General features: G+C 45.4%; 1 protein-coding gene across 5 annotated transcripts; it reads left to right on the forward strand.

Annotated features, from left to right (window-relative positions):
- The first annotated feature begins 663 nt into the window (after positions 1–663).
- Positions 664–23,543, forward strand: kank3 (KN motif and ankyrin repeat domains 3). 5 transcript variants are annotated; one of them, XM_069186103.1, is made up of 12 exons: positions 664–876; positions 11,147–11,300; positions 11,631–11,719; positions 11,832–13,733; positions 14,783–14,879; positions 16,121–16,345; positions 16,975–17,065; positions 17,851–18,070; positions 18,981–19,123; positions 19,960–20,160; positions 22,239–22,337; positions 22,985–23,543. In XM_069186103.1, the coding sequence occupies exons 3-12, from the start codon at positions 11,683–11,685 to the stop codon at positions 23,021–23,023; spliced, it is 3,054 nt and encodes a 1,017-aa protein (XP_069042204.1). In that variant the 5' UTR covers positions 664–876; positions 11,147–11,300; positions 11,631–11,682; the 3' UTR covers positions 23,024–23,543. The 5 variants fall into 5 exon arrangements, with proteins under 5 accessions (XP_069042204.1, XP_069042202.1, XP_069042206.1 ...); XM_069186101.1 differs by lacking the exon at positions 664–876 and adding an exon at positions 1,415–2,395; XM_069186102.1 differs by lacking the exon at positions 664–876 and adding an exon at positions 1,416–2,395 and having other exon boundaries at positions 11,147–11,252.
- The last annotated feature ends 57 nt before the right edge of the window (positions 23,544–23,600 follow it).

Below are 23,600 nucleotides of genomic sequence, written 5' to 3' on the forward strand. Positions count from 1 at the left end.
TTTTTTTATAAGTGGACCTGTAGGTGTTGCCTTTTTCCTGCACAAGGGGTTATCCAAAGATGCTTATGCTTGTGTCATTATTTATTACAGAGATCGAGTGATGATAAAGAATTCCGTACTCCTTAGTGTAGTGATTACTGCAACACGTGCGAACACGGTGCTCAGTTTGTACACGTTCCACCCAGTTTATGGATGTTTTCGGTTAGCCAATAAATTCAGGAAATATCACAATTACATATGATATTGAGATTTTTCGGATTTTCCATATACATTTATATAACCAGAGATAGAAATGTCACAGAGCACAATGATGCAATTTCAATGTTAGGAATTCAATGTCGTATCTTGCCCGCGATGGTTTCTTATTTATTGGTCGCGGTACAGATTATGACCAAGAGAAAAAAAGAAGATGAGTTCTTTGCAGGGGTATAGAATCCTTGTTCTGGAGAGCCGCCGTGTCTGTGGGTTTTCAAAAATCAATTCAAAGCAGCGGCACCTGACGACAGGCTGTTAAATTGGTCCAAAGAACACAGTTAATTTAGTGACCAGCTGGTTAAGCTCGTTAACAGCTGAGTTGGAAGGCAAGTGGAAACAGGCTCTCCAGGAACGCGAGTGGACGATCCTATCGTACGTGATAAAAATGAGAGCAAGTGCTTCGTACAAAATCCCAAATTTCCACTCGTATGCAGTGGTCTCCGGCACTTCTTGATAGTCAAAGCATCGGTGCAGTTCGCAAGATCACCGCAAGACGGCACTCTTTCGCATCGCGGTCTGCTTCAACCACAACTTGAAGACGTTCTCGTACTGCACAGCCTTATCAATCCCATGTAGAGGTGACAGCAAGCTGCAGCAATGGGGTTCTGTGCTATTTTGGAGGCAGGTTACTGCAGTGTTAACTTGGATTTTAAATGTTTCATGTTCCCAATGAAAGTACGGTAATGTTGCATTTTTTGAAAGTTATTGTAAAGGAGAGGTGTGACTCTTAACGGAAGTTACACATTTTACAGGAAAGTGTGATTGAAAGTCTTTATGAACTAGGAAGTTTTAGGAAGCTATAAAGGCGCATAAATGGAGTGTAACGCACATCTGAACATAAGAGTCTTTATACAAGCGATATCCTAGCTCCGTGATAGAGGTGTGGAGCAGTTTTTAAGGCTTTGCAAAATGTTGGTCATTACTTTTTTTTCTGTAATACTGAAAGTGTTTTACAACATACAGAATTGCGCGTTATAATGTTTATACTCCGACTATTCCTGAACAGATAACAAATTTGTTTTATAAGTTGCAAATTCAGCTGTTTGCAGAAGTTATTGCAACCAATAGAAAAAAATGACTTGTAGCAAAAAAAAAATGAGCTCTTTTTAGGCTTATAATTTGGTTGCTAGTCGTTATAATATATCCGAGGGCTGTGCAGTTGATCAAGCACAGAAGTCTTGGTCTTTATCGTACGCGGCACTGTAGGGGCATTTCTTGTTCAAAGGTTTAATTAAAACCACCACGTCGTGGGTGTGATTTCTAAACAAAGGACTGCAGAAAGAAAACGGCACTCAGCCGAGGGAGGAGCGTAAGGGCTCATTTGGTGGCCTGAGGAAAGACAGAGAGCTCTTAAACATTCAAATACCCGAGCTTTGCGATTTCCCCCCCAGTCACTTAATCGTCTGATGTGCTGCAGGGAACCGCCGGCAGGCTCAGGCCAAGCATTTTAGGATTTTAGGGTGGGACCTACGTCCTCTCACAGCAAAGGCGTGCACGACCCTCGGCAGAGTGCGCGCGTCTGCACAGATTCACACTCGGGTGTGAAAGTGACCCCCTGGGTCACACTGGGGCGAAGCTTCCCGAGAGCCTTGGTGTTCTAAGCAAACGGAGATCACCGAATCGCTTGTTGCCGTCATGCAACAGCCGTCCTGTAAAACTCGATAGACCGCTACAGTATTTTCTTTCTTTAGCGAAATGACGGACTACGTCTTCATAAAGAGAGCAGGACCCGTTCTAATGACTATCAACCATGCATACGGAAAAACCGATTTAGTTGAGCGCCAGAATCAACCGTGCATGGCTTAAAAGCCTAGAAATACCACCGCAATCCTCGCCTAATAAGCAGCCCGAGTTCCCTCCTAGGCGGCTCGGCTTGCTCAGATACAGCGCCGCCAGAGACTACTCGCAGCGCGCACACACACACACCCCGCAATCCCCAGCCATTGGCCATTGAAGTACCATACAGCGCCAAACAATTGGGCCGACCTTCCGCCTGTCACGCAGTCAGAAAGTTTTGAAGGAGTATTCCGTGCAGACTCCAGGGTGGGATGTGCCTGCCGGTTGTTTTTCGTGCCCCGCTGAACATGAAGGTTTGAGGAACCTCTCTTGACTCGCAGTGTCCATCGCGAAACCGCGAAAGGTAAGCCGATAATCGCCGTGTATCATGCGGCGTGCCTCAACAGGCTTGAGCCGCTGGAAGGGGAATAAAAAAGTTAGTTTCTTTGGTGAGCCAGACAACACTTTCCTCTCTCCCTGTATCCTTCGACTGCTGTAAGATAGAAGGGTTCAAGGTCCGTACAGATTGGAAACAAGGTGGATTTGAACACGCGGCTCGACTTCACCCACTGGGCGTATGCGGAGAAAATATCAATCAAGAATGTAGTTCAGGGTGATTCCTTCCCCACATTACAGCGATTGTGCCCTGGAATTTCTGCTGAGGAAAAACAGGCGCTTGGAAGAAGGTGCTTAAAGGCAAAGCTCTGTGAGACTCTTTACAACGTAAACTGATTCAGTTAAAGGACAGTGTCTTAAGGAGCGGATAGCATTGGTGATCACTGAATCGGATGCAGAGCAATTAGACTATTTTTCCCCCCGTAGGGTAACGCCTAATCACTCAAATTAATTGGATAAATAATTCCGATTTTCGCCGATAGGACAGGCATTATGCCCGCAGCGGTATACGTATAGATTAAAAAGGGATGATAAAATGGGCACTTCGGCTTAAGAAAGGTATCTTTAACTTCTTTCCTCAAAAGTAAGTTTGTGTTTGTATTTGTGTTTTTTATGAATAACCACGCCAGTTTCTCTCTTGGTGAAGCGATCCGACGGATGCGTAATGCGTTCTTAAAAGAAACCACTGCATTGTGGCAGTCTTTTCCTGGAGGAGCTCCAGGTTGTGCCAGAAACCCAGAGCTCTGTAATTTAAAATCTCTCCAGATTTCAGTCTAGGGCTTAAAGAAGCTTATGTGTGCGTCTTTTAACGCTCCAGGGAGCCGGGTGCGAGTTTTCAGCTGTGATCAGCTGGCTTGCGGGAAATGTCCGTTTCCCCTGGGCGAGCAGTGGATTCAGGCAACCGCCCACCTTCAGCTGGGACGACGAGCGCTCCGTGCTGTTCTAGAAACATTTCAGCTTGTTCTAAAGTCTTTTTTTTTTTGGTTAAGAATTCTGGGAGCTGCACATGTAGGATTTATAACGTCATATTTCTGACCTATATGTGTTAAGGACGCGTTTAAAACTTCTTTCGTGCGGTGCGTGCGTCAATTAATGATCCGACTGGAAGAGAAACGCACTTAAAGACCCCCCTGTTCTTTACACGACGCGTTTCAGTGCTTTGATTTATTGGATGTTTTTTTATCTTTGTTTTGCCGTTGGAAAAACCGGTTTCATTACGTGCGGCAATGGCTATTCCGGATTGTCGTTGCTCGGGTCTGGAGCTGATCATGAAGAAATAATGGGTCTTCTTATGCAGATTCTCCCTTGTCTCCATTCTGTATAGTGTTGTCCAAGAACATGTTACGTGATTGCTGTGCTCATTCTTTGGATTTAACATTAAACCGAAAACATTATATACGATTAAAAAAATCATCAATATGTCAAGCATTTTCATATACAGACATTTATATACACGTACACCTCAGACCAACGTTTATTTTGGTTATGTCGTGTGTATAATTTTACAGCAACTGAAATGTAAAATGCATTCGTGTCTTTCGAATAAGATTTGCATTTCACCTTTTATTTGTTTCCGGTCCTGGGTTCAATCTGGGTCTGTGTGGATTTGTTTAATGTCCCCTGGTTAGCGGGGGTTTCCTCCCACGTTCCAAAGACCTACTGGTAGGTTAACTGGGAAAACTGGCCCTGGTGTGAGTGTGTGTTCCTGCGTCTCTCATGCCAATCCATCACAGGGCACCTGTCCAGGGCGTATCCTGCCTTGCACCCATTGCTTGCTGGGATAGGCTCTGGCTGGCTCCCCCACAGCCTGAGTTGGGTGAAGTGGTTAAAAACCCGACGGATGTTTGGTTTTATACGGTCAGTGTCTAAGGGTGAATTCTTTGGCCCCTGCTCTCCACACAAACAGAACTTTGTCGGACGCACATTAAGTACTTGGTTGCATCTCTGATGGAGAGGCGTGGCAGGTGGCCATGCACGGTCTGGAGCTTGCGAGGCAAGTAGTGATCAAATGCACAATGCATTTGAAACAAGTTCTTTTGACGGTTTTTACTTTGCACCATTTGAGCTTGTTAAATAGATGTGCATTTTAAGCAGTGCCAGACGAGCACTTTTTGACCGAGCCAAAAGAGAGGCTTGGAGATGGGGTTGGGTGGTCTCCAGGCAAGCCTCTCCACCTGCATGTGTCGGGACCTGGGAGACGATGGGCCTGGACATTGGCCCGTCCTCCCCAATGCAGAATACTGCTGCACAGTGGTGTAAAATGCAAATGTTTGCCATGTTGTAAACCATTATAGTGCACAACCAGTCACCTTCTGAGCTCTGCTGTGGGATGTATTGTGAGGCCTGGAGCCTCTCTGCTCCGCTTCAGCCCTGCTAAGCAGCTGGTGGCGAATTATCCGGAGATGTGCAGTGAAAGTGGCAAAGAGGAGCACGTCTATTACCTTGTAATAAGATAGCATTGGATGGACGTCTGAGATAGCACTGGGCACAAGCATGTTCAGAAGTATCCAAGGGCACTTGAATCCAAATGCTGTAAACCTTATTATAACGCGCTCATATACAGAAAAGTGTTCCAAAAGTCTTTGCAAATATCATCCAGTCAACTGTGCCAACAATCTGAAAGCTTGTTTCCTTTATATTCTGACCTGATGAATGCCCGTGATGCTGAATCCTTGTTGCATTACAAATGATACCTTTTTTTTGCAGTTGAAAGTGTGCGATTTCCAGATTTATTGCTGTTAATATTTACAAAATTCAACACTTACTAACAATGAGTGGCTTTAAAAATGGGGGGCTTTTGTTTTCTGGATTATTGGTTACGGGGGGAAACTCGTCTTCTCTATCAGTCTGGCCTCAGGTAGTGGACAAACTGGCTGTAAAGAGCTTGGCACTGGCAACACTACACTCTTTATCGTGATGGGCAGGATAGATCAGGGACTGAAATAGTTTGAGCTTATCGCTTCTTGCAGTCAGGCTGTTTTATTTTCCCAGGATGGAGAAACGAGGGAGTGTGGGTATGTAAGCGCTTGTGGTGGTGGAGGAGGGTATGATTGGGGGTGCTGACTGAAAGATTAGGTTTGATTGCTTAGAAAAAAAAGAACTTTTTAATCAAAAAAGCACTGAAACAAAAGAGGGCTCCCGCTTTCACATCAAAAACTGAAGGTGCAATTAAAATCCAGCCCTGGGCACACAGGTGTCTGTGCCTTAGAGTAATTGACTTCCATCTGGCTTGGGATCAGCAGTCAGGATTACAATTTCTTTGTACTTCTACAGGCTCCAACCCCAATTACTGTGTAGTTCATGATGTTCCAGATGTTTGATATTAACCCCTATGAAACAGTCTGTGCTCCTGACTACTGACTGTGCCAGATTTGTTCTTACCTCCACAATAGGGAAGTGATGGGCTTGTGTTCAATTCAGAATGAAAATCGTTCCCTCTTTCTCTTCATCTTTCCAGTGCCTTTTGCAGAAAATAGTTTGTTTTTGCCCATTGAATTGCCTGGATGTCTTGCATTGGCCACTACAGATATTATGAGCTTTTTAATTGCAAGACCCAGGAAGATAATGAAAGGCTGATGTGGCGGTTCTTGTTTTGCACATGTACAAGTTTTTGTTTGTTTTTTTCCCAGCAGAGCCCTGCTAGAGCACAGATAATGCCACCACTGTTAAACTCGTTCTATATTTGACCAACTTACTCATCTTAGAATTAGAGTAAGTGAATTGTATGTCTGTTCAGAAAAGGCATTCTTTTTTATCCATTTTCTGTCTGTGGATCAACTTTTATGGTTAAATATGGGCAGTATTTGTGTGTGTAAATGAATAGCCTATTTGCATACTTTTCTACTTTGTTTCATACCATGTAAATGTCTACTGAAGACATCACCAGGAGGCTTTCTTCATGACTTTGTTGAGCATGAATACTGTACGTGATTCTGATACAGTATTCATTTCTTTATTTGAATTTCCTGTGCTACTATGGTGTGTCGCCATGATAAATTGTAACGTTAGTGGTAGAAATTTGAAAGCTCATTTGCTAGGATTCAACCTGAAACCAAACTTCTAGCTAAAACTGCATAAGCCTTTTCCTCTTCTCCAGAGACGTGCAGGCAAACATCTTCCATTTTATTAAATTCATTTCTCAATTGGGGGAGCAAATGTTTCTTATAATTGTCAACATGCATCAGAATTTTCTGGGCAATGCTGTGACTGAGCAGTTCAATTGTAAGTTGCAGCATTTGACCAGGAAAGGGGAAAGACAAATAGTGGACTTCATGAATCACGTTGGTAATAAAGTTTCATCCTTGGTATGTCCTTGTAAAATGTGGAATGTTTAATTCATCCCTCTCTCTATTAAATGTCACAGTTATTCATTGGTAGATCAAATTAGGAAAAAATATGTGGTGCCTGTAGGGCTATTTGCTGTTCTCTCGCCTGCACTGTGTCACAGGCAGAGAGCTCATGAGAGTAAGAGATAAAGATTTAGGTACAGAACGGTTCACAACAGCCTAAAAATAAACTCCTTGACCAACAAGAACTTGGGGAGGGTTGTAATTGAATCAGTCACCTCGGGTTGCTGTTTATACTCTTTTTAAGCTGCGATCAGCTGCTATAGATGGGGAAATTAAGAAATGAACCCCCTTTTTTTTTTGCATTAGTTTGAAAAACTATTCCTGCCTGTCAGCAGCCATAGCACAGCTGAGCCTGCTGTTAGACAAATATTCAAGTGCATTTACTTGGGTAGGTGAAATATCATGATGGGAAGTTTGTTTTTGTGTTCAATGATTTTGCACATTTTCCTGTTTCAAAAGCACTGGGGGGGAAAAAATGCAGTAAATTTAAGTTTTTACAAAACAAGGTGATACCTTTCAGAAGATATTGAAATGAAAGACAATTGGCTATTGTTTTAATAATGAAACTTTTCCTAATTTAAATGCCTAGTTTGGAACAAAACGCCCTAAAATAAGCAAAACAAACAGCTGAGTCAGATTAAAACCAGTGATGCTGTCTACCAGTGAGAATTATTTTTTTGGCAGAGGTGTTCATTTGTTTTTAATGTAAATCAGGTTTTATGTGCCCATCATTTAGCTTACAGTTACAAGAAATATTCACTTTCCACATATAATCTTTACTTTTATAGGGCCATTAACAAGCCTGGGGGGTTCCAGGATATTAAAAGTTTCCTGGCGCAGTTTTCAAGCCTTCTGGAAATTTGAATGAAGGGGGAGTGCGTTTGTGTGCACTTCAGTGCAAGCGAACATCTGGTGTTCTCGCAGCAAGTGTTAAAATAACAACAGTGCGCTGTGACATCATGATTTGGAACACATTGTGTGATCATCTTTTATTCCCATGTCTGTTTGGAAGAAGTTAAAGCCTGTTTCTGTGGAGAGACAATTACAGGATCACTTTTTTTTTTTTTTTTTTTTAAGATGTACATGACAGTACCGACTTCTACACCCTTTCTGGAAAAGCACCTCAAGACTGCATTTAACTCTTAACTGAGGACTTTGTGAATAAAATAGTTTTTGATGGTGCTGAAAAGAAATTGTGCATCTATAAATGACTGAGGTAGTCAATTTACATAAATGTCTATTAGCAGACCCAGGTGGTGGGATGGGACAGTTCGGTCCCAGGTTCTGAATTGGAATCGGGCTTTGGGAGTCCATTGGTATGGGGTTTGGGTGAAAACCCACTCTAACAGGGGATAATGGCGAGAGTCCCAGTGTCCTCCCACTTCCCAAAGTCGTGGCGAAGAAGATTTGTCTGCTCTGAAGTTCTGGTTCCATCTTGGATTCTACAATGGACTGGTGCCCCATCCATGGTAAGACCAAACTCCATCAGAAAGGACCCCAAAGTCTTACAGATCATTGAAGCCCAGCACCCATCTTGGTGACTTTTACTGTTTCTTAATGTGTTGGTAGCCCCACTGCAGAGAAGATCAGGTAGAAAAGCTTGACAGCCTTAGAATGGCCAGATAATGGACATTACGGTTCACACCTCTTCTTGTTTTGACTGTGCCATGGGATTTTTAAAGCCCAAGTAGATAAGGCCTTGGTTTACCAGAGTGATGGGGCACTGGTATGAAACTTTGCCCAGAGGGAGGGGCTCCACCTTCTAGTTCGCTAACATCGTGTACAGCACCTACTTGGCTTCCTTAGAGAGCTCCCATCCCTGTACTGACCAGGTTCAACTGTGCTTAGCTTCCAAAATCTGAAGAGATGAAACTGAGTTGGCAACTTCTACTTAAGAGCCAGCTGTGGTTTAAGATGGGACATATGCATAGATGACTGGAAAGACATTGTTCCGTGAAGGTCTGGGCAAGTTCGCATCAGTATGTTAAAACCAGTTCAGAAAAGAAAGATGGTAGCATCCTTCCAGTAGATGAGAATTATATGATTTCACCTCCACCCATACTGGAGTCTCTCCTTGCTGCAATGGGTTAACAGGCACTATAAAAATTATCACAAAAATCCTGAAAGTAGTGAAATCCCTGTTTATAAAAGGTCCAAGTCCAAACAATGGTTCTCTGCTACGCTTGGAAAGACAATGGATATTTCCTTTCCTTTGTAAAAGGAAACGCATACCTCTCTCATTTCCTTTCCATTGTTATTTTTTTCAAGATTTCTCAGGCAAGAACATTTTGAGTTCGGAAACATTTTCCTAATGGCAGTGTGGAGCAGGGGTTAGCACTCTGGACTCGGAATTAGGTTGTGGGTTCAGATCCGACTTTGGAATGCTTCAGTGCCATGTCCAGTTATATAAATGAGATTGAAAGTAGACAGCCAAATTGGTCACTTCCCTGACAACATATTCAGGTAGATTTTATCTAGTCTTCTAGTTTGGAAAAACAAACTCCCTTTTTGACTCTCCTATCTTTCATGACGTGAGAGAAGACCCAAGTCAAAAGATTGTCCCCTAATTTCTGTACTTTTTTTGTAGGTATTCTGCTTGAATATCAGGAACTGCTGCTGTTCTTATTGTGCTAATTTGAGGCTTTCAAAGCAGTCGGTGAAAATCGGTGTAGTTATCAGGGAAACGGTTCCGTTGTATGTGGATCCTGGGTTAAAAAGTGGGGTTCAGCTGTGCAGGGTCTTGGATGGTATCCCCCTCGACGTGTAGTCTGCCCCCTTAGATTTATTCACCCAGTGACATTTTGAGCTCTGAACCCTGCTCCTCAGAAAGACCCACAGAACAAGGAAGCCTCAGAAAATTTGCCGACGGCATTTGTTTTGCCGCCGAACGGCATAACTGTCTCATTGTGAGGAGTGAATACATGCCATTGTGCGTCTGCTGTGTGGACAGAACGGGGGAGTGAGAGGCCTGGTGTCGAGATGACGTTGACTGCAGTGGGGTCGCGTCTTGGCTCGTCAGCTGTTCTGGGGTACACGACGATACGCCATTTTGGGTTTCTCTGGGAGCTGTTGCAGGTAATTTTAGTTTATTCCGCACCCCGTACGCACAAAACAGTCTGCTGGGAAGGTGTCTTTTGGGTCTGTCTTGGTACAGAGTGTGTGAGTCTGGACCGCATGTGCGTGTGTGTGTTTTGGCCCTCGGCGAACACTTCCCTTGTTTCCCCCTGGCTGTCAGGAAGCTGGTTCTGACCACACGATGGGCTTTCTGGCAGGCATAGGCCCGGCATCTGAAAGCAGGACAATAGGAGCAGTCCCTCTGGGTAGAGGGCTGTTGTGAAGCTGCTTCCCTTCAGGAAACGACTGATTTATCTCAGTGGCTCACTCGTGGAGAGAGAGGATGGGGGTGTTGAGAAGGGGCTGGGGTGTGTTTTTTTTTTTCCTCTTCATAGTGCACATTTAAACACCTCAATCTTTGGATGCCTTTTCACAGCTTTGTTCAGCTGTGTGTGTGTGTGCTCTTTCTCTAACCCAAACTAAAAACTTTCTGAAGGCATGAGATCAGCTTTCCAAAACATTGAGCAACTCCTCTGGTGTGTCACACTAATGCAGAATTCCTGAACAAGGAATACTGCTGAACTGGGTGCCATCTCTTTCATTTACTTGCACCAGGTTCAGTCAGTTAGGATAGTGCAGGGGTGGTGCACTGGGTAGCATTGCTGTCTCATGAAGCTGGAGCCCTGGGTTCAATTCTTGCTGGGATCTACTCCAGCTCCCCCTCAACCCTAAAAAAGTGATGAACAAGTCTGGTTATTAACTGTTTGAAGTCATGTGTGCTGACTGATCTCCACTGCCCAACTGGTGCATTGTCCAGCATGCAGCCTGAACAGGCCTGGAGGTCAAGATGTTGACAGCCACTGACAGTGGACTGCGTTTCTTCTCAGCAAGCTGTTGCTGATAACTCTGGAGGGGATGTGAAAGAGATTTCCCCAGCTGGTTGCCCCTTTTTTTTGTTTTTTTTTGCAAGTGTTGTTTACTTTGTAAGGCTGTTTCCTGGGGCACGTTTGTGGCAACAAGTAAACGGAATCAAATTCCTTTCAAAAGTTTCACCCTCGAGAAGAAAACCGTAAAGTGAGCATTGGCTGTTTATTGCAATTGGCTGTCTTCCTGGTCGTGCCCCCTTGTTGAGATACTTGAGGAGCACCTTCTGCAAGTCCTAGCCTGGTCACTGTGGTAGGATGTGAGAAGGAGGCATGCTCTGGAATGTGCCTGGGGCTGGAGAGGAACAGAGAGGAGTGTGTGTGTGTGTGTTTTCCCCCGGCCTGCAGCAGGCCTGGTCTGACGGTGCCTGTTGTCTGTCCTGTCTCTCTCAGGGGATGTTGTGATCTGCCATTGTCAACCAGGACAACAGAAGCGACCATCACTGGGAGCAAAGACTTGGGCCCAACTGGTGAAAACAGGAGGCTGGAGGAGACGGCTGTATGTTTTTTTTTTTGTTTTTTTTTTGTGTGAGGGTGCACGAGGGAGGTAAGGGTTTCAGACGCATTTGTCTGTGGTGGGGACCTTGTTTCAACAAGGGAGTCTCTTGTCAGAATCGGTCTTGTAGCCTTTTCTAAAAAAATATCAGTTAATTGACAAAATGCATGTTTTGACTGTTCACTCCAAATCTATTTGTACATTTCAAATGCGGGGAAAAAAAACAAATAAAAGGAAATAAGTGTGGAAAAGGGGCTTCATTTTGTGTGGATGTGCAGGTGCATGATGTCGTTTTTAACCTGCACAACAGGCTTTGCAAAAACTGAAGCATTGCAGCAAGCTGTCATGATGTTGGGTTCAGTCAGCTTTTTTTTTTTTCAGGTGATAAGCAGACACTGTCGGGGCTGCTGTTGGAAATTCCTGGTCAACAAAGATGACCCAGTCTGTCCAGTTGAACCAGAAGCTCCCTGGTAAGTGACTGTAAAAATCTGTTGCATCCCTTTGTAGTGATTTTATGACTGGTTGCCAGGGTCTGGTTGAATGTTACAGTAAGTTCATTGTCTCTGTGTCTGTCCTTAACAGATGTGGGGACCCCATTCCTCTACAGCACCCAGGAGGAAGGAGACCAGGGAGGTTCCTACTCTGTCCAAACCCCTTATGGATTCCAGCTAGATCTGGACTTCCTCAAGTATGTGGAAGAAATTGAGAGTGGCCATAATTTTCGCCGGGCGCCTGTTAACCCCCGCCGAGGTCCACGGAGCTCAAAATCGGGCTCCTTGTCTCGGAGGAGCCCCGGGGCAGGTGGGCATACCAGCGGCTGGACTTCGACAGAGTCTCTGTCCTCCTCTGCGAGCGAAGAGGGTCGCGTGCCTCCCGTGCCGCCTCCCCGAAACCGTACCATCTCCGCTCCCTCGGAATCGCTCCCCCTCTCGCCTGTCCCCTTGACGAGCCCGCCACTTTCAGCTGGTCCGAGAGGACCACCGCCGCCACCAATTCGCAACCCTAGAGTCGAGAGGACCTTGCTGGAGACTAGCCGCCGGCTGGAGCGGGAGCAGTCACACTTGCAGAATGGGTCGGGTTTCCAACTTGCAGAGCCTCCGAGAGCTGGATCGAAGCAATTGGGAAGGGTAGCTATTAATTCGTCCCAGCCCTCTCCTCCTTCAGCCCCCATGGGAGACCCCCATCCACCCCATCTTCCCTCATCTTCTCCCAGCCCATCGCAGGTCATCTGGCCCAGAGCGAGCCCTCAAAACTCTGGCAGGAGCACCCCAGCTTCTGGGGGCACCTCCTCCACTGGACTAACCCAGATCCCACCAAACCAGCTCCAGACCGTCCGAGAGCAGATGGCCGCCGCTCTCCGGCAGCTGAAAGAGATGGAAGAAAGGGTGAAGGGAGTGCCAGCGCTGGAGAGAGAGGTGGCAAAGCTGCGAGCCGAGAAAGAGGAGCTTCAGGCAGCGTTGCGGGAGAAGGTGGGGGGAGAAACCGGCATCCAGCAGAGGTCCTTGAGCGTCGGAAACTGCACTACAGAGGAAGCTGAGGGAGAGGCTCAGCGGAGGCCTCCACCAGCATCCAGCCATGTCAGGCAAAGCAAGATAGCGGAGTTAAGAAAGCTGACGGAGAGGCTAGGAGGAAGGGAGGACAGGAACAGCGAGCAGGTGGAGAGAACCATGGTGGTGGAGAGAAAGTCAGTGGGAGTGGGGGGTGACAGACCCTTGGAGGAAGGCGTGTTTTACTATCGCAAGGGAACGAAGGAGGTGGCAGTGGGCACGGAGGCCGTGGAAGCATGCGAGAAAGGAGTGGGAACAGACGCCAGAGAGACGCGCAACGCTGGAGCCGAGGCCAGAGCAGAAGTGGAGGATGCTTCGGTGTGGGTCATGGAGTCCCTGTTGGGGCTGAGGACTGAGGCTGAGCGGGAAATCGAGACCCTGCAAGATACCATCAAGTTCCAGCAGGAAACCATTCAAGTGCTGGAAAGCAGTCTGTCCCAAGTCGACAAAGAAATGGAAGCGCTGAGGGTGCAGGATGACGAGAGGAAGTCCAAGGTTGCAGTGGAGAAGGGTACCCAGGCCCGGCCAGAGATGGCTAGTGTGCTGGTGGAAGCTGTGGTCTCCCTCACCAGTACTGCAGCAGGAGGAACACTGGAGGCACCTGAACACAGGCGCAGCATAGCTGTGGAGTGCCGACAGGAGCTGAAGGATGTGGGAGTTGGCCGGGAGTTTGTTCTCCAGCAGATCAACCGGGACACTCAAACGGAGTCAAGAGGGGAAGCCAGGGAAGCTATCCCAGTAACTAGCACTGGGAGCCAGTGGGAGAAACAAGATGGACCAGAGACGGGTGGCGAGCAGAAAGCTCCTGTCGCTGTACTGAAGCGAAGGCAAGTGAGCATCACAGGGCACACTGCCATATCCAGCCTGGGGGCCGTCTGTGTGGCAGAGAGAAGAAAGTCAAAGGAAGTGATACCAGTACCCCTAAGCCCAGCTGCAGGTGGGTGGTACCCCTCTTTGTGGATGTAGTGCACCTGGATATAGGTGAACAGTTCTGAATTTAATGGCATTTTCACACTTCTGAATTGGGTGGTGTAACTGTTTTAATGTTTCAGAGATGGAATTGGTATATTGTTTTCATTGATTTTCTGTGAATCTGCGGGTGCTCAATGCTTTACACATGAAGTCCTATCATTTTCCTCCTCGGTCCATCACAGCTACAAAATATCTCTTCTGAATACATCTGTGTTGGGATTGATGGTGTTTATTGGAAAATGGCAGGTTTGTTTTTTTTGATTATTTCTTTTTTTTAAATGTAAAAAATCATTTTGCATTCAGACCGACAAGCCTGTTTAGTTCGGTTTGGGTATGAAACCCAAGGCTACACTCTCTTCTGTTCTACTCAAGCTTTGATGTGCTTAATTTGATTGGATAAATCATCTTTTCAGGTCTGTAAATGTGAATTTTCTCTCTCATACTCAGAAGAGAAAACGATCTTTTCAGTGACTCAACCTTGACTAACAGCAGTAAATGAATTGAAATGTGGTTTTGGATTACACCAAAGTAAGGGGTAAATAACCATGAGTTAAATCAAAGTGGATACTGGCTAACAATTTTAGAATATTTACTGTATAGTATGTCCATAAAAGTAACCCTTGTACCTGAGGGAAATAAATGCCTTCATGCCTTCATTATAAATCGAGATCTTGTTCAATTTTATGTCATTCTGTTCACATGAAAAGATTTTATAGATTCAATGCTTTAAAATACTAAATTTATCAAGCTGCCTGGGAATGAAGTCTTAATTAGTTCAATGGGGGATGTTGGATAAAGCCTTTGCTCTCAGATTAGGCTCTTGAGGATGAGGGTGATCTAAACCTGCGGGAAACAAATCTCCTGTAAATAAACATGTCTGAGTGAGCTAATAATTAGATGAGGACTGATAAATTAAATGAGAACATACAACAGACACTTCTGCAGCAGCTCCTCTAGGATACAGGCAGCTGGTTAACACGTGGCGCCCCCTGTGGCGGTTCCACTGCCTTGCAGGCGTCCTGAAGTCCATCATGAAGAGAAAGGATGGGAGTACCCAACGAGAGCCTGGCAGCAGGAAGAGTCTGCAGTTCGTAGGGGTTCTCAACGGGGGGTGAGTCGAAGCGAACGGGGAGATCCTCATCGCTCTTGATCACTTTGACAAAAACATCCGTGTTCAGAGGAGCCTTCCAATAGGCCCTGATCTGCCAGCTCTTGTTAAACATGCAATATCATTCCGGTTAGTTCATTTAGGGTCTAAGCTGGAAAAGGCCTTTGCTTTGCATTCTTTTATGCAGCTGTCTGAGGCATGCTTACCTAGTTTAGGGATTTCAAACCAACAGGATTTCACTTCATAGTGAAATCTGAAATGATTTCTCCATACTCGTTTTTGACCACTTGTATTTTTTTTGTTTTTACAACTTCATTTTGAATCGCCTATTGTTTCTTAAATATCCCATTCCTGTAAGACACAGGGCGAGCAAATGCCACCCATTGAACCACCTGTCGGCTCACTGCGGGCTTCACAGTGTCCGACGGGAGACTTGGCACGGATTGGAGGTCTTTCAGTGATGTCACTGCTGATCTGCAGGGTTCCAAGAGTTGCTTTTTCCTGGACAGCTCTAAGAATATCAAACCCTACTTTCCCTGGCCAACCTACCTAAGACCTGCCATGTTTTGCCCCATTGTCAAAGCAAACACAGGGACAATCCAGACTCAAACTTGTAACATTGTACAAAGCAAATCGTTTTCACCTAATGCCTTATTTGGAATGATCTTTTGGGCTTAGAGACTCAAATCACACTTTTTTTAAACCTACAAGATAATTGCTTGTGCATCAAAGCAGACTAATCATGTGGTGGATATTTTTGCATCATCCATTCCTTACGTGTAAACAGGGAAAGCATCAAGCCTAGTTGCATGAGTTTGTGACGAAATCTGGTAACCAGTTCCTCAGAGCAGGCTGTTGGCTCAGCATTTCCAGGGGCTTCATGCAGCACTCTGTTCTGAGCATTTGTGTGGAGGAGTCTGGTGCAAAACGGGGGGAGTTCATGTTGTGAATCAACATCTCAACAAGATAGACAGACAGCTGGAATTTTCCCACAGCCAGCAAATACCAAGCATGCCACAATGCAGGGTCTAAAATGATCCGTCAAATTTCAGCTGGATCCAGATTTTCTCCATCTGTAATTCTGACGTTTCTCACAGTGGAAGAGCGCCTATACAAAGTGCCAGTTGTTCTTTTTAATTGTCACCCAATCTGTGGCCTGAAAATGTGTTTGGCTGGTTTGTGACTCTTGCCTGTAGAAAGACCGTAAGGGTATGAATGCGTATCCCTCCCCCACCCTGCTGCAGGTACGAGTCGACCTCGAGCGAGGAAGAGGAGGATGGGGAGGAAGAGGAGGGGACTTCGTCTGGGGGCAGCGGCGGGGGGGGCTCTGACAGCAGCGAGGGGGAGGACGGGGCCCTGATTGACACTTCAGAGGATGAGAGAAACGTCAACCTGGATGACAGCGACAGCGAAGGGGAGGAACCTGCGGCAGAGCGCGAGGAGGGACAGCAGAGTGCAGTGAAAGAAAAGTGAGCCTAACTATAGCCTCCAGAACTGTAGGAGCTTTGAGCATACAACCCACATACGACTTTGCAAACATTCATTTCAGAATGCAGAGTTTTTAGTCAAAGTATTGCACACTGAAATAAAGATTGGTATGACTAGTTGGGAATCCAGTTAGGTTTAGGTTTTGGTGTGTCATTTATATTTGAAAGGTAAGCAGTCTGGTCATTAGAACCAATCAAATCTTAATGAGGAGAAACCAAGTGGATGGCATTTATCCAGCCTGTTTACTCCAGCAAATGTAAACAATTAACGCTGCTTAACTCTTGCACATAACGTGCGCTGAGCCAGCTACAGCTGGCATCATTGACCTCTGAAAGCTAGACTGTGCACTCTGTGCGGAGACAGAATCCCACTGCAGCACAGGACCAGGTGCTCTGTGCGGCTCTAGGCCTGTTGGTGGCAGTAATTGAGTTCTTGGAGGAGCAGAGCGTGCTCATCACCACTGCAGAGCACCTGGTCTTTGTGTGTTGAAGGCTTATCTGCTGTGCAGGGAGAGAGGGGTTGAGTCCAAGGGGCAGGGAGAGCTGCCCTCATCACAAATTCAGTTTATGCTTAATGTGCTCAAACTGAAAAGGATTTCCTTGTGCTGAAGGTTTGAGCTGAGTAAGAAAATGCGCGAGGCCTGTCTCATTCTGAAGAACCACCTCAATGATGACATCAACACGCTTAAAAGCAAAGAAGTGGTAGGTGATCCAGCAGTTCCCTTTTCTATCCTTCTTCGGTTTGTGAACAGAGTTTTAATAGTGGCATGCTATTGTAGAGAACTGCCTGATGCTCAAAACGATCCCTAACAGCATGCCCATCATGGGGGGGGAAATCCAGAAGGTAATTCCACAAATTTTCAGTATTGAAACGATTTGAGACAGCTGATGATTTTATCATTGAATTCTGTAAATCTCCACTAGCTTGGATAATCTCAGAGGACGGTCTTGAAGCTCATGAGCTCTCCCTTCTGTGTTGAGCAAGGGGCGTAGTCCATCTGCCATCCCATTTTAGATGTTACCTAAAATACCATTTTGCCTTTAGGTTTACCAACAAAATAAACAGAAAGGTAGGAAACGATCACACAATGTCTTAATACTGAAGTGTGTGCTTAAAAGGGTTAATGGTCAGTGTGCACGAATCCGTGGCAGACCGCTGTAGATGGTTCCCATGCAGCTCATGAAAGTCGTGCGAATTTGGCTTTGGCCTGCGTGTCAGTCCCACCTCTCCCATGGGGTCAAACAGGGGTCAGCAGTGTAACTGGAGCACAGAACAGCAGTTCTCGCACGTAAGCAGCACACCTTTTAGTAGTGCATTCTACTCTAGAGGGTAAGGAATATTTAAACCCCCCCGTACAAGTTCCTGGCTCCGCCACTGGTCCTGGTCAGCCCTCCGGGGCTGATGGGACTGAGATTATTCTCTCGGAGCGCTGCAGAAGGAGACCCATTGGAATGACGCAGTGTGTGTGTGTGCTGCCGTCCTGTAGCTCTCGAGCACACACACCGTACAGCAGGAGTGGTTCCGCGTGTCCAGCGCCAAGACGGCCCTTCCCTCCCGTGTGGCCGACTACCTGATGGCCTTCTCCGAGGTGTCCCCGGCGCTCCTGCGCCACGTGGTCAACATGACGGACAGCAACGGGAACACGGCGCTGCACTACAGCGTCTCCCACTCCAACTTCACTGTGGTTGGACTGCTGCTGGACACCGGTCAGTGCAGCGAGCGAGAGAGAGAGAGTGGGGGCTGGCCTTGCTGTGTGCCTGCACAGTGCCCAGTCCTGGATCTTGAACGGTAGTCGTGTTGGAAAGCTAAGGTCTTATTTCTGTTGGTGCAGCGAAGTCCTGCACCACAGGTTTTTTTTTTTTAAATAATGGAACATTTAAGGAAATTTGGGAAATGTAGCATGAAAAAATATTTGTGCACCGATGACATCAGTTCCCAATCCTGGTCCTGGTGACTCACACACACCCGGTAGTCTTTGTGCCAGCTGAGCCCTCAATTGCACAATCAAACGCTTCATTATCATACATACTCTGAAATGTAACTTCAACGTGCTGGAGCTTAAACTGCTGTATTCTTTAAGTGAAAAAAAATCCCAAGCTTGTGACTAGAAGCAAAATGCAAATATTCAACCGAAGCAACTTTGTAGACCAATCAAGGCTTCAATGATGTTTTATAAGGGTGTGGTACAATGTTTTTAATCTCTATCCTAACATTCTGCATACCTTATTATTGCTCTCCCACATTATAGAAAACACAAACAGCTCAGACTTTATATACAAAGCTTCTTCATGTTTAACATTTTTGCCACTTGGGTGTATCATCCCTCCACTCGTCTACATGAAGTGTCACTGACAAGGCGTGTCTGCTCACTCCTGTACTATGTCTTTTTCAGTTCATTTGTGGCTTCTACAGTGTTTAATTTGTTTGATTGTCACCCTTTATCCTCTCTATATTTCTCTCCTGTAAACTGGGATATTATTTTGGTTATTTTAAATTAGTTTGGCTTTAACAATTCAATAAAAATGGGCTAATGAGAATAAGGACCATGGAGCCGATGGGTCACGGATTTAACCACAGCCTTGCACGGTGTTGCTGAAGTGCCTGTTGTTTCCCCAGGCGTGTGCAATGTGGATCACCAGAACAAGGCTGGGTACACCGCGATCATGCTGGCTGCCCTGGCTGTTGTGAAGGAGGAGGAGGACATGCGAGTGGTCAGGAAGCTCTTCAGCCTGGGCAGCGTCAACGCCAAAGCCAGCCAGGTGAGCTCAGGAGGGACTGGTGGGCCCAGGTCCCCTCTGACCTTTCCTTGCCGAAACAAGGAGCAGAGCCGGTCAGCCTCGTGTGGTGCATGAAGATGAACATTTTTATGGTTCAACCTGAACGCAAGAATGAGAACAGGCGATCAAGAACCGATTATTGACAACTAGTTAGAGAAGGGACCTCGTGATCCAAAGTGGGTTGTCGTAAGATTGAAAATTTTAGAGCCAGGTTAGAGGGAGCATTAAAATGAATAATTGCACTAAAGAACCCCCAACGCTGGAACAGTGGACTGCTGTTGTGAAGGAGTTTTATATAATGGGAAAGATCACATTTTCTCTAATGCTGGAAGCAGAAGGATTGAACAAATAGTGGCTAGTGTGGATTGCGTTTGTGGCCCCATTGAGACCTGATTTTGGTCTGTGCAAGAGGATGAAGCAGTCTTATGTCTAGATTGTGGGCTATTTGATGCGTTTTTGCTGATATTTCTATATGTAACCTCCCATCAAACTGGCATAATGTAAATAGTTAATTATAGAAAAGTAATATAATGGAAAAATGAAAGCAGTACACTTATTTTACTTTGTATATGTTGTATTGGTAAATCCTTTCATTGCTGAATACGTTTTCAAAACTAGAATTCCAAGACCTCTACATTCCTAATGTGAAATGCTAAGCCACCTTTGCTTTCACACTCCAACACTTTACCCTCATGGAAAAACAGTAGAAACTGCGAAAGGATGGAAATCGCCGTGTGGCTGGAGTTTCCCCGACCGCCGGCCTCCCCTCCCGCCCGCCGGCGGTCGGCGTAGTAACGCGTGTGGTGTTCGGTGTGCAGGCCGGGCAGACCGCGCTGATGCTGGCGGTCAGCCACGGGCGGCAGGAGATGGTGCGCGCGCTGCTGGACTGCGGGGCCAGCGTCGACGTCCAGGACGACGAGGGCTCCACCGCCCTGATGTGCGCCAGCGAACACGGGCGGGCCGAGATCGTGAAGCTGCTCCTGGAGCAGCCGGGCTGCGACGTCACCCTCGCGGACAACGTGAGCACAGCGGGCGTCTTCAGACTGCGCGCAGACGCGCCTCGGCCTCTCGAAGTGTCAGATCAGGAAACGGCTGTAGGGCCCTGGTGGGAGAGAGGAAAGATCCGACGAGTGTTGAAACAGAAGCAATTAGCTCCAGTATAATGGGTAGATTATGAGCAATAGGCATGGGTTTACCCTTTGGTTGTTGTCAGGCCTCGGACTGGCAATGGTATTTATGAAAATCTCGCTAGCAAAGCCAGTCTTTTCTTATTACTGTGTGGTACTCATCTTGTTTTAATGGATCTTTCCAAGCCAGATCACTCATGCTTTCAGTCAGTGAAGGGCTCAAAGAAACAGTAGGTGACAGAGTAGCGCAGTGGTTATTATCGCTGCCTTGGAGCGCTGGGGCTTAATTCTAGAACTGGGGTGCTGGCTGTTGAGTTTGTGTGGGTTTCCTTTGGGTTTCTGGTTCCCCCCCACTCTCCCCCACTGTCCAAAAACATACTGGTAGGCTTAGGGGCTTCTGGGAAGACCGGCCGTAGTGTTGAGTGTGTGCATGTCCATCAAAGCTCTGTTGGGGACAGGTGTCCCGTCCGGCGTGTCTCCTGCCTCACACCCGTGGCCTGCTGGGATAGGCTCCAGCTCCCCCGCGACCCTGAACTGGAAGACGAGGTTAGAAAATAGGTGAAGGGGGTAAGAGAAATGAGTGGAACAAGGATTTCTCTTGTTTCTTTCCAATTTAGCCAGACCATGTAAGGGTTGAACTGAAGACAAGGGATTATAATGCACATCCAGACAAGTATTAGCAGTTAAGATGGGGAGCATTGATGTGAAACATTAAAATATGATAAACTATTCAACCTTTTGACTCCAGAAGCCACAAAGACGCTGAATAATATAAATCAATAACAATTCCTGTGCCCTCCTTATACAGAGATCCCCAGCTGATCTGTAGTTGACTAAATGCCAGGTGCTTTCTACACAGGATTTATTTTTATTATCTACAGTAAATCTTGTCAGCTTCCATAAAGACTACAAAAGACAAGTTAGTCATCCCCCCCAGAACCTTTAAATCATAAGCTGCTTTTTAGACCAAGTTGTACTGTCATTCTGTTGTCCTGACTTGTTGAGACAAGAATGCAGCCTTCAAATTCCAAATGCTTTTGTTTTAAATTGAGATGATCTTTCTCTCCACCAGTGGTATGTGAGTGGGGGAAAAAAAAAGTTACAGTAATTTCCCCCACAATGAAAGTTTTATTCAATCACCTCTGCCCCTCTTGTGATTTTTTTTTCCTCATATTTGTAGGTGTAATACAAACCACAAGAGAACAAAGAAAATCCACAAGTTAAACTTGGGATTCAGTTGAAAGGGGATGAATGCCTCAAGGAGATGGGAATTTGAAATTTGAGAATTACTGCCAGTGTTTTGTGTTTTGATTTCTTGCAAGCTAGCTTTTGGAACCTGGTGAATAGCATCAATCGATGTTACAGGGTAACCAGAGCCCCTGGTGAAAAACTAAAACATTACTAATTTCTAAAAGATGACGGGTACAGACAAAAAGGGATGGACTGGTCAGTAAGATTTGGGAATGGCAGAATTGTAATGTGAGATTCCTATGGAGAAAACAATCTTTACTCACTGCTGGCTAGTTTAACAACCAAAGAATTGAAATAAAAACAAAAGTTTTAAGATGGGTTAAAGATGATGATGGTGGCTTTTAGCCACTGTAGTTGATAGTCTGTATTCTGCCATCTACAGCTGCCTAATCTGTGTAAGCACCATTATTTGAAATATTTCAACATCCATCAGTTGTGTGGATTGAGTTTCACAAGGAAACAGCTGTAGGGCCCTGGTGGGAGAGAGGAAAGATCTGACGAGTGTTGAAACAGAAGCAATTAGCTCCAGTATAATGGGTAGATTATGAGCAATAGGCATGGGTTTACCCTTTTGATTGTTGTCAGGCCTCGGACTGGCAGTGGTATTTATGAATGTGCAATACCAGTTCTGAGCATATCATCAAGTATTTAACTGAATTTAAAATTCAGATGATGCTGAATGTTTTTAATGTTTCACTTTGTGGTCTCTCGCACTGTAGGACGGCAGTAACGCCCTCTCCATAGCCCTCGAGGCCTCCCATAATGACATTGCTGTGCTTCTCTACGCCCACATGAACTACTCCAACTCTCAAGCAGCTGTAAGTAGTCTGGCTTCTGGAACTAATGCTGTTGAGCTTCTTTTTCCCCACTTCTCATAACTTCGGTTGTTCCTCTGCCCTGCATCTGTGGTACTCATCTCCTCATTTCACTGTTGGGTTCGACAGCCCAGACTTCCCTTTGGCCTCCTTTAATTCCATAGGTGGAGCCTGGTTATTGGTCCCTTAAGACTCCCCCCCCACATTAAGCATTACATCAGTGTGGTGTAATGAGGAGGGCTCTGGACAAGTCATGAGAGGGTCAAGGGTGCAGTCGCAGCTGGGACTTCTGCCGATTTGCTCACATAAATGGTTGGCTGTGTAAATTGGTCTCTTTCATTGTAAATATTTTCTCAATCTCTTTTGTTGGATGATGAAATGAACACTCATCATCTGATGAAGATGGCACATTGAAGCTTAGTTTTGCTGAACAGCCCCAGTGTTGCTCTCCTATGTGGACATGAGCTAATTCAAGATTAATGATGAGGGTCTGTGAAGCCACTCATCTTCACAAGCCTGTTTTAGAGTTAGCTTTTTTACCAAACTGTTCTTTATCACAGAAGCCTTAAGGAATAGGGCTTCTTGTGTTGTAAGGGTTAGAATAACAGATTGGGCTTACCACACACGCTTGTTTTCTCTTCTCATTGCAGGGAACCTCGAAAATAACCACAAGAAGCCACACCAGCTAAATGATCCCTGGCTTTTCAGACTTCCCACCAACTGCCCACCCCCTCCCAGCAGCATATGCAACTGGACGCCAGCCCTGTGCAACTTTTCTGCACTCTATTGGAAAAAAGTCTATAATCTGTATGCAACATGTATAAGTGCCTTTAGAAACATGTATTCGTATTTAAAATATTAGATACAAGTTATACTTCCCTTAAATATTAGGTTTACCATTACAGTGGTAATACTACTAACTTTTAAACCAACCCAGTATTTGCAGGAACACCACAGAAGATTGTATTACACCTGAAGTGAACAACTTGAAAAGAAAATGTTACTGCTATGTAAAGTGATTTAGTGTGTAAGTGCCTTTTTAAATAAAAAAAAAGCAAGCAGATAATGTACAACACCCCGATACTTTTCAATAAAAAGAATTGCTAAGTTCCAATTTTACAATGTAAACTGCAGTTCCCAAAATGTATACTTCTGCACTGTATATTCATATTCTTGTTTTAAAATAAATATTTACTTAATGATGTTATACTGAAGTACATTTATCCCAAATGGTAATGTTAAAAGTCTGTAAGAAAAGTTTGACCC

This window comes from Lepisosteus oculatus, chromosome 29 (assembly GCF_040954835.1).
Source record: "Lepisosteus oculatus isolate fLepOcu1 chromosome 29, fLepOcu1.hap2, whole genome shotgun sequence".
Lineage (NCBI taxonomy): Eukaryota > Metazoa > Chordata > Actinopteri > Semionotiformes > Lepisosteidae > Lepisosteus > Lepisosteus oculatus.

What these genes read in the sequence shown, in the direction of transcription:
- kank3 (XM_069186103.1), top strand. Translation starts at nt 11,683, where the DNA reads ATGACCCAGTCTGTCCAGTTGAACCAGAAGCTCCCTG. An exon ending in ACCCCTAAGCCCAGCTGCAG is followed by an intron (nt 13,734 to 14,782) that starts GTGGGTGGTACC and finishes ACTGCCTTGCAG; the next exon opens with GCGTCCTGAAGTCCATCATG. An exon ending in CGCTTAAAAGCAAAGAAGTG is followed by an intron (nt 17,066 to 17,850) that starts GTAGGTGATCCA and finishes GCCGTCCTGTAG; the next exon opens with CTCTCGAGCACACACACCGT.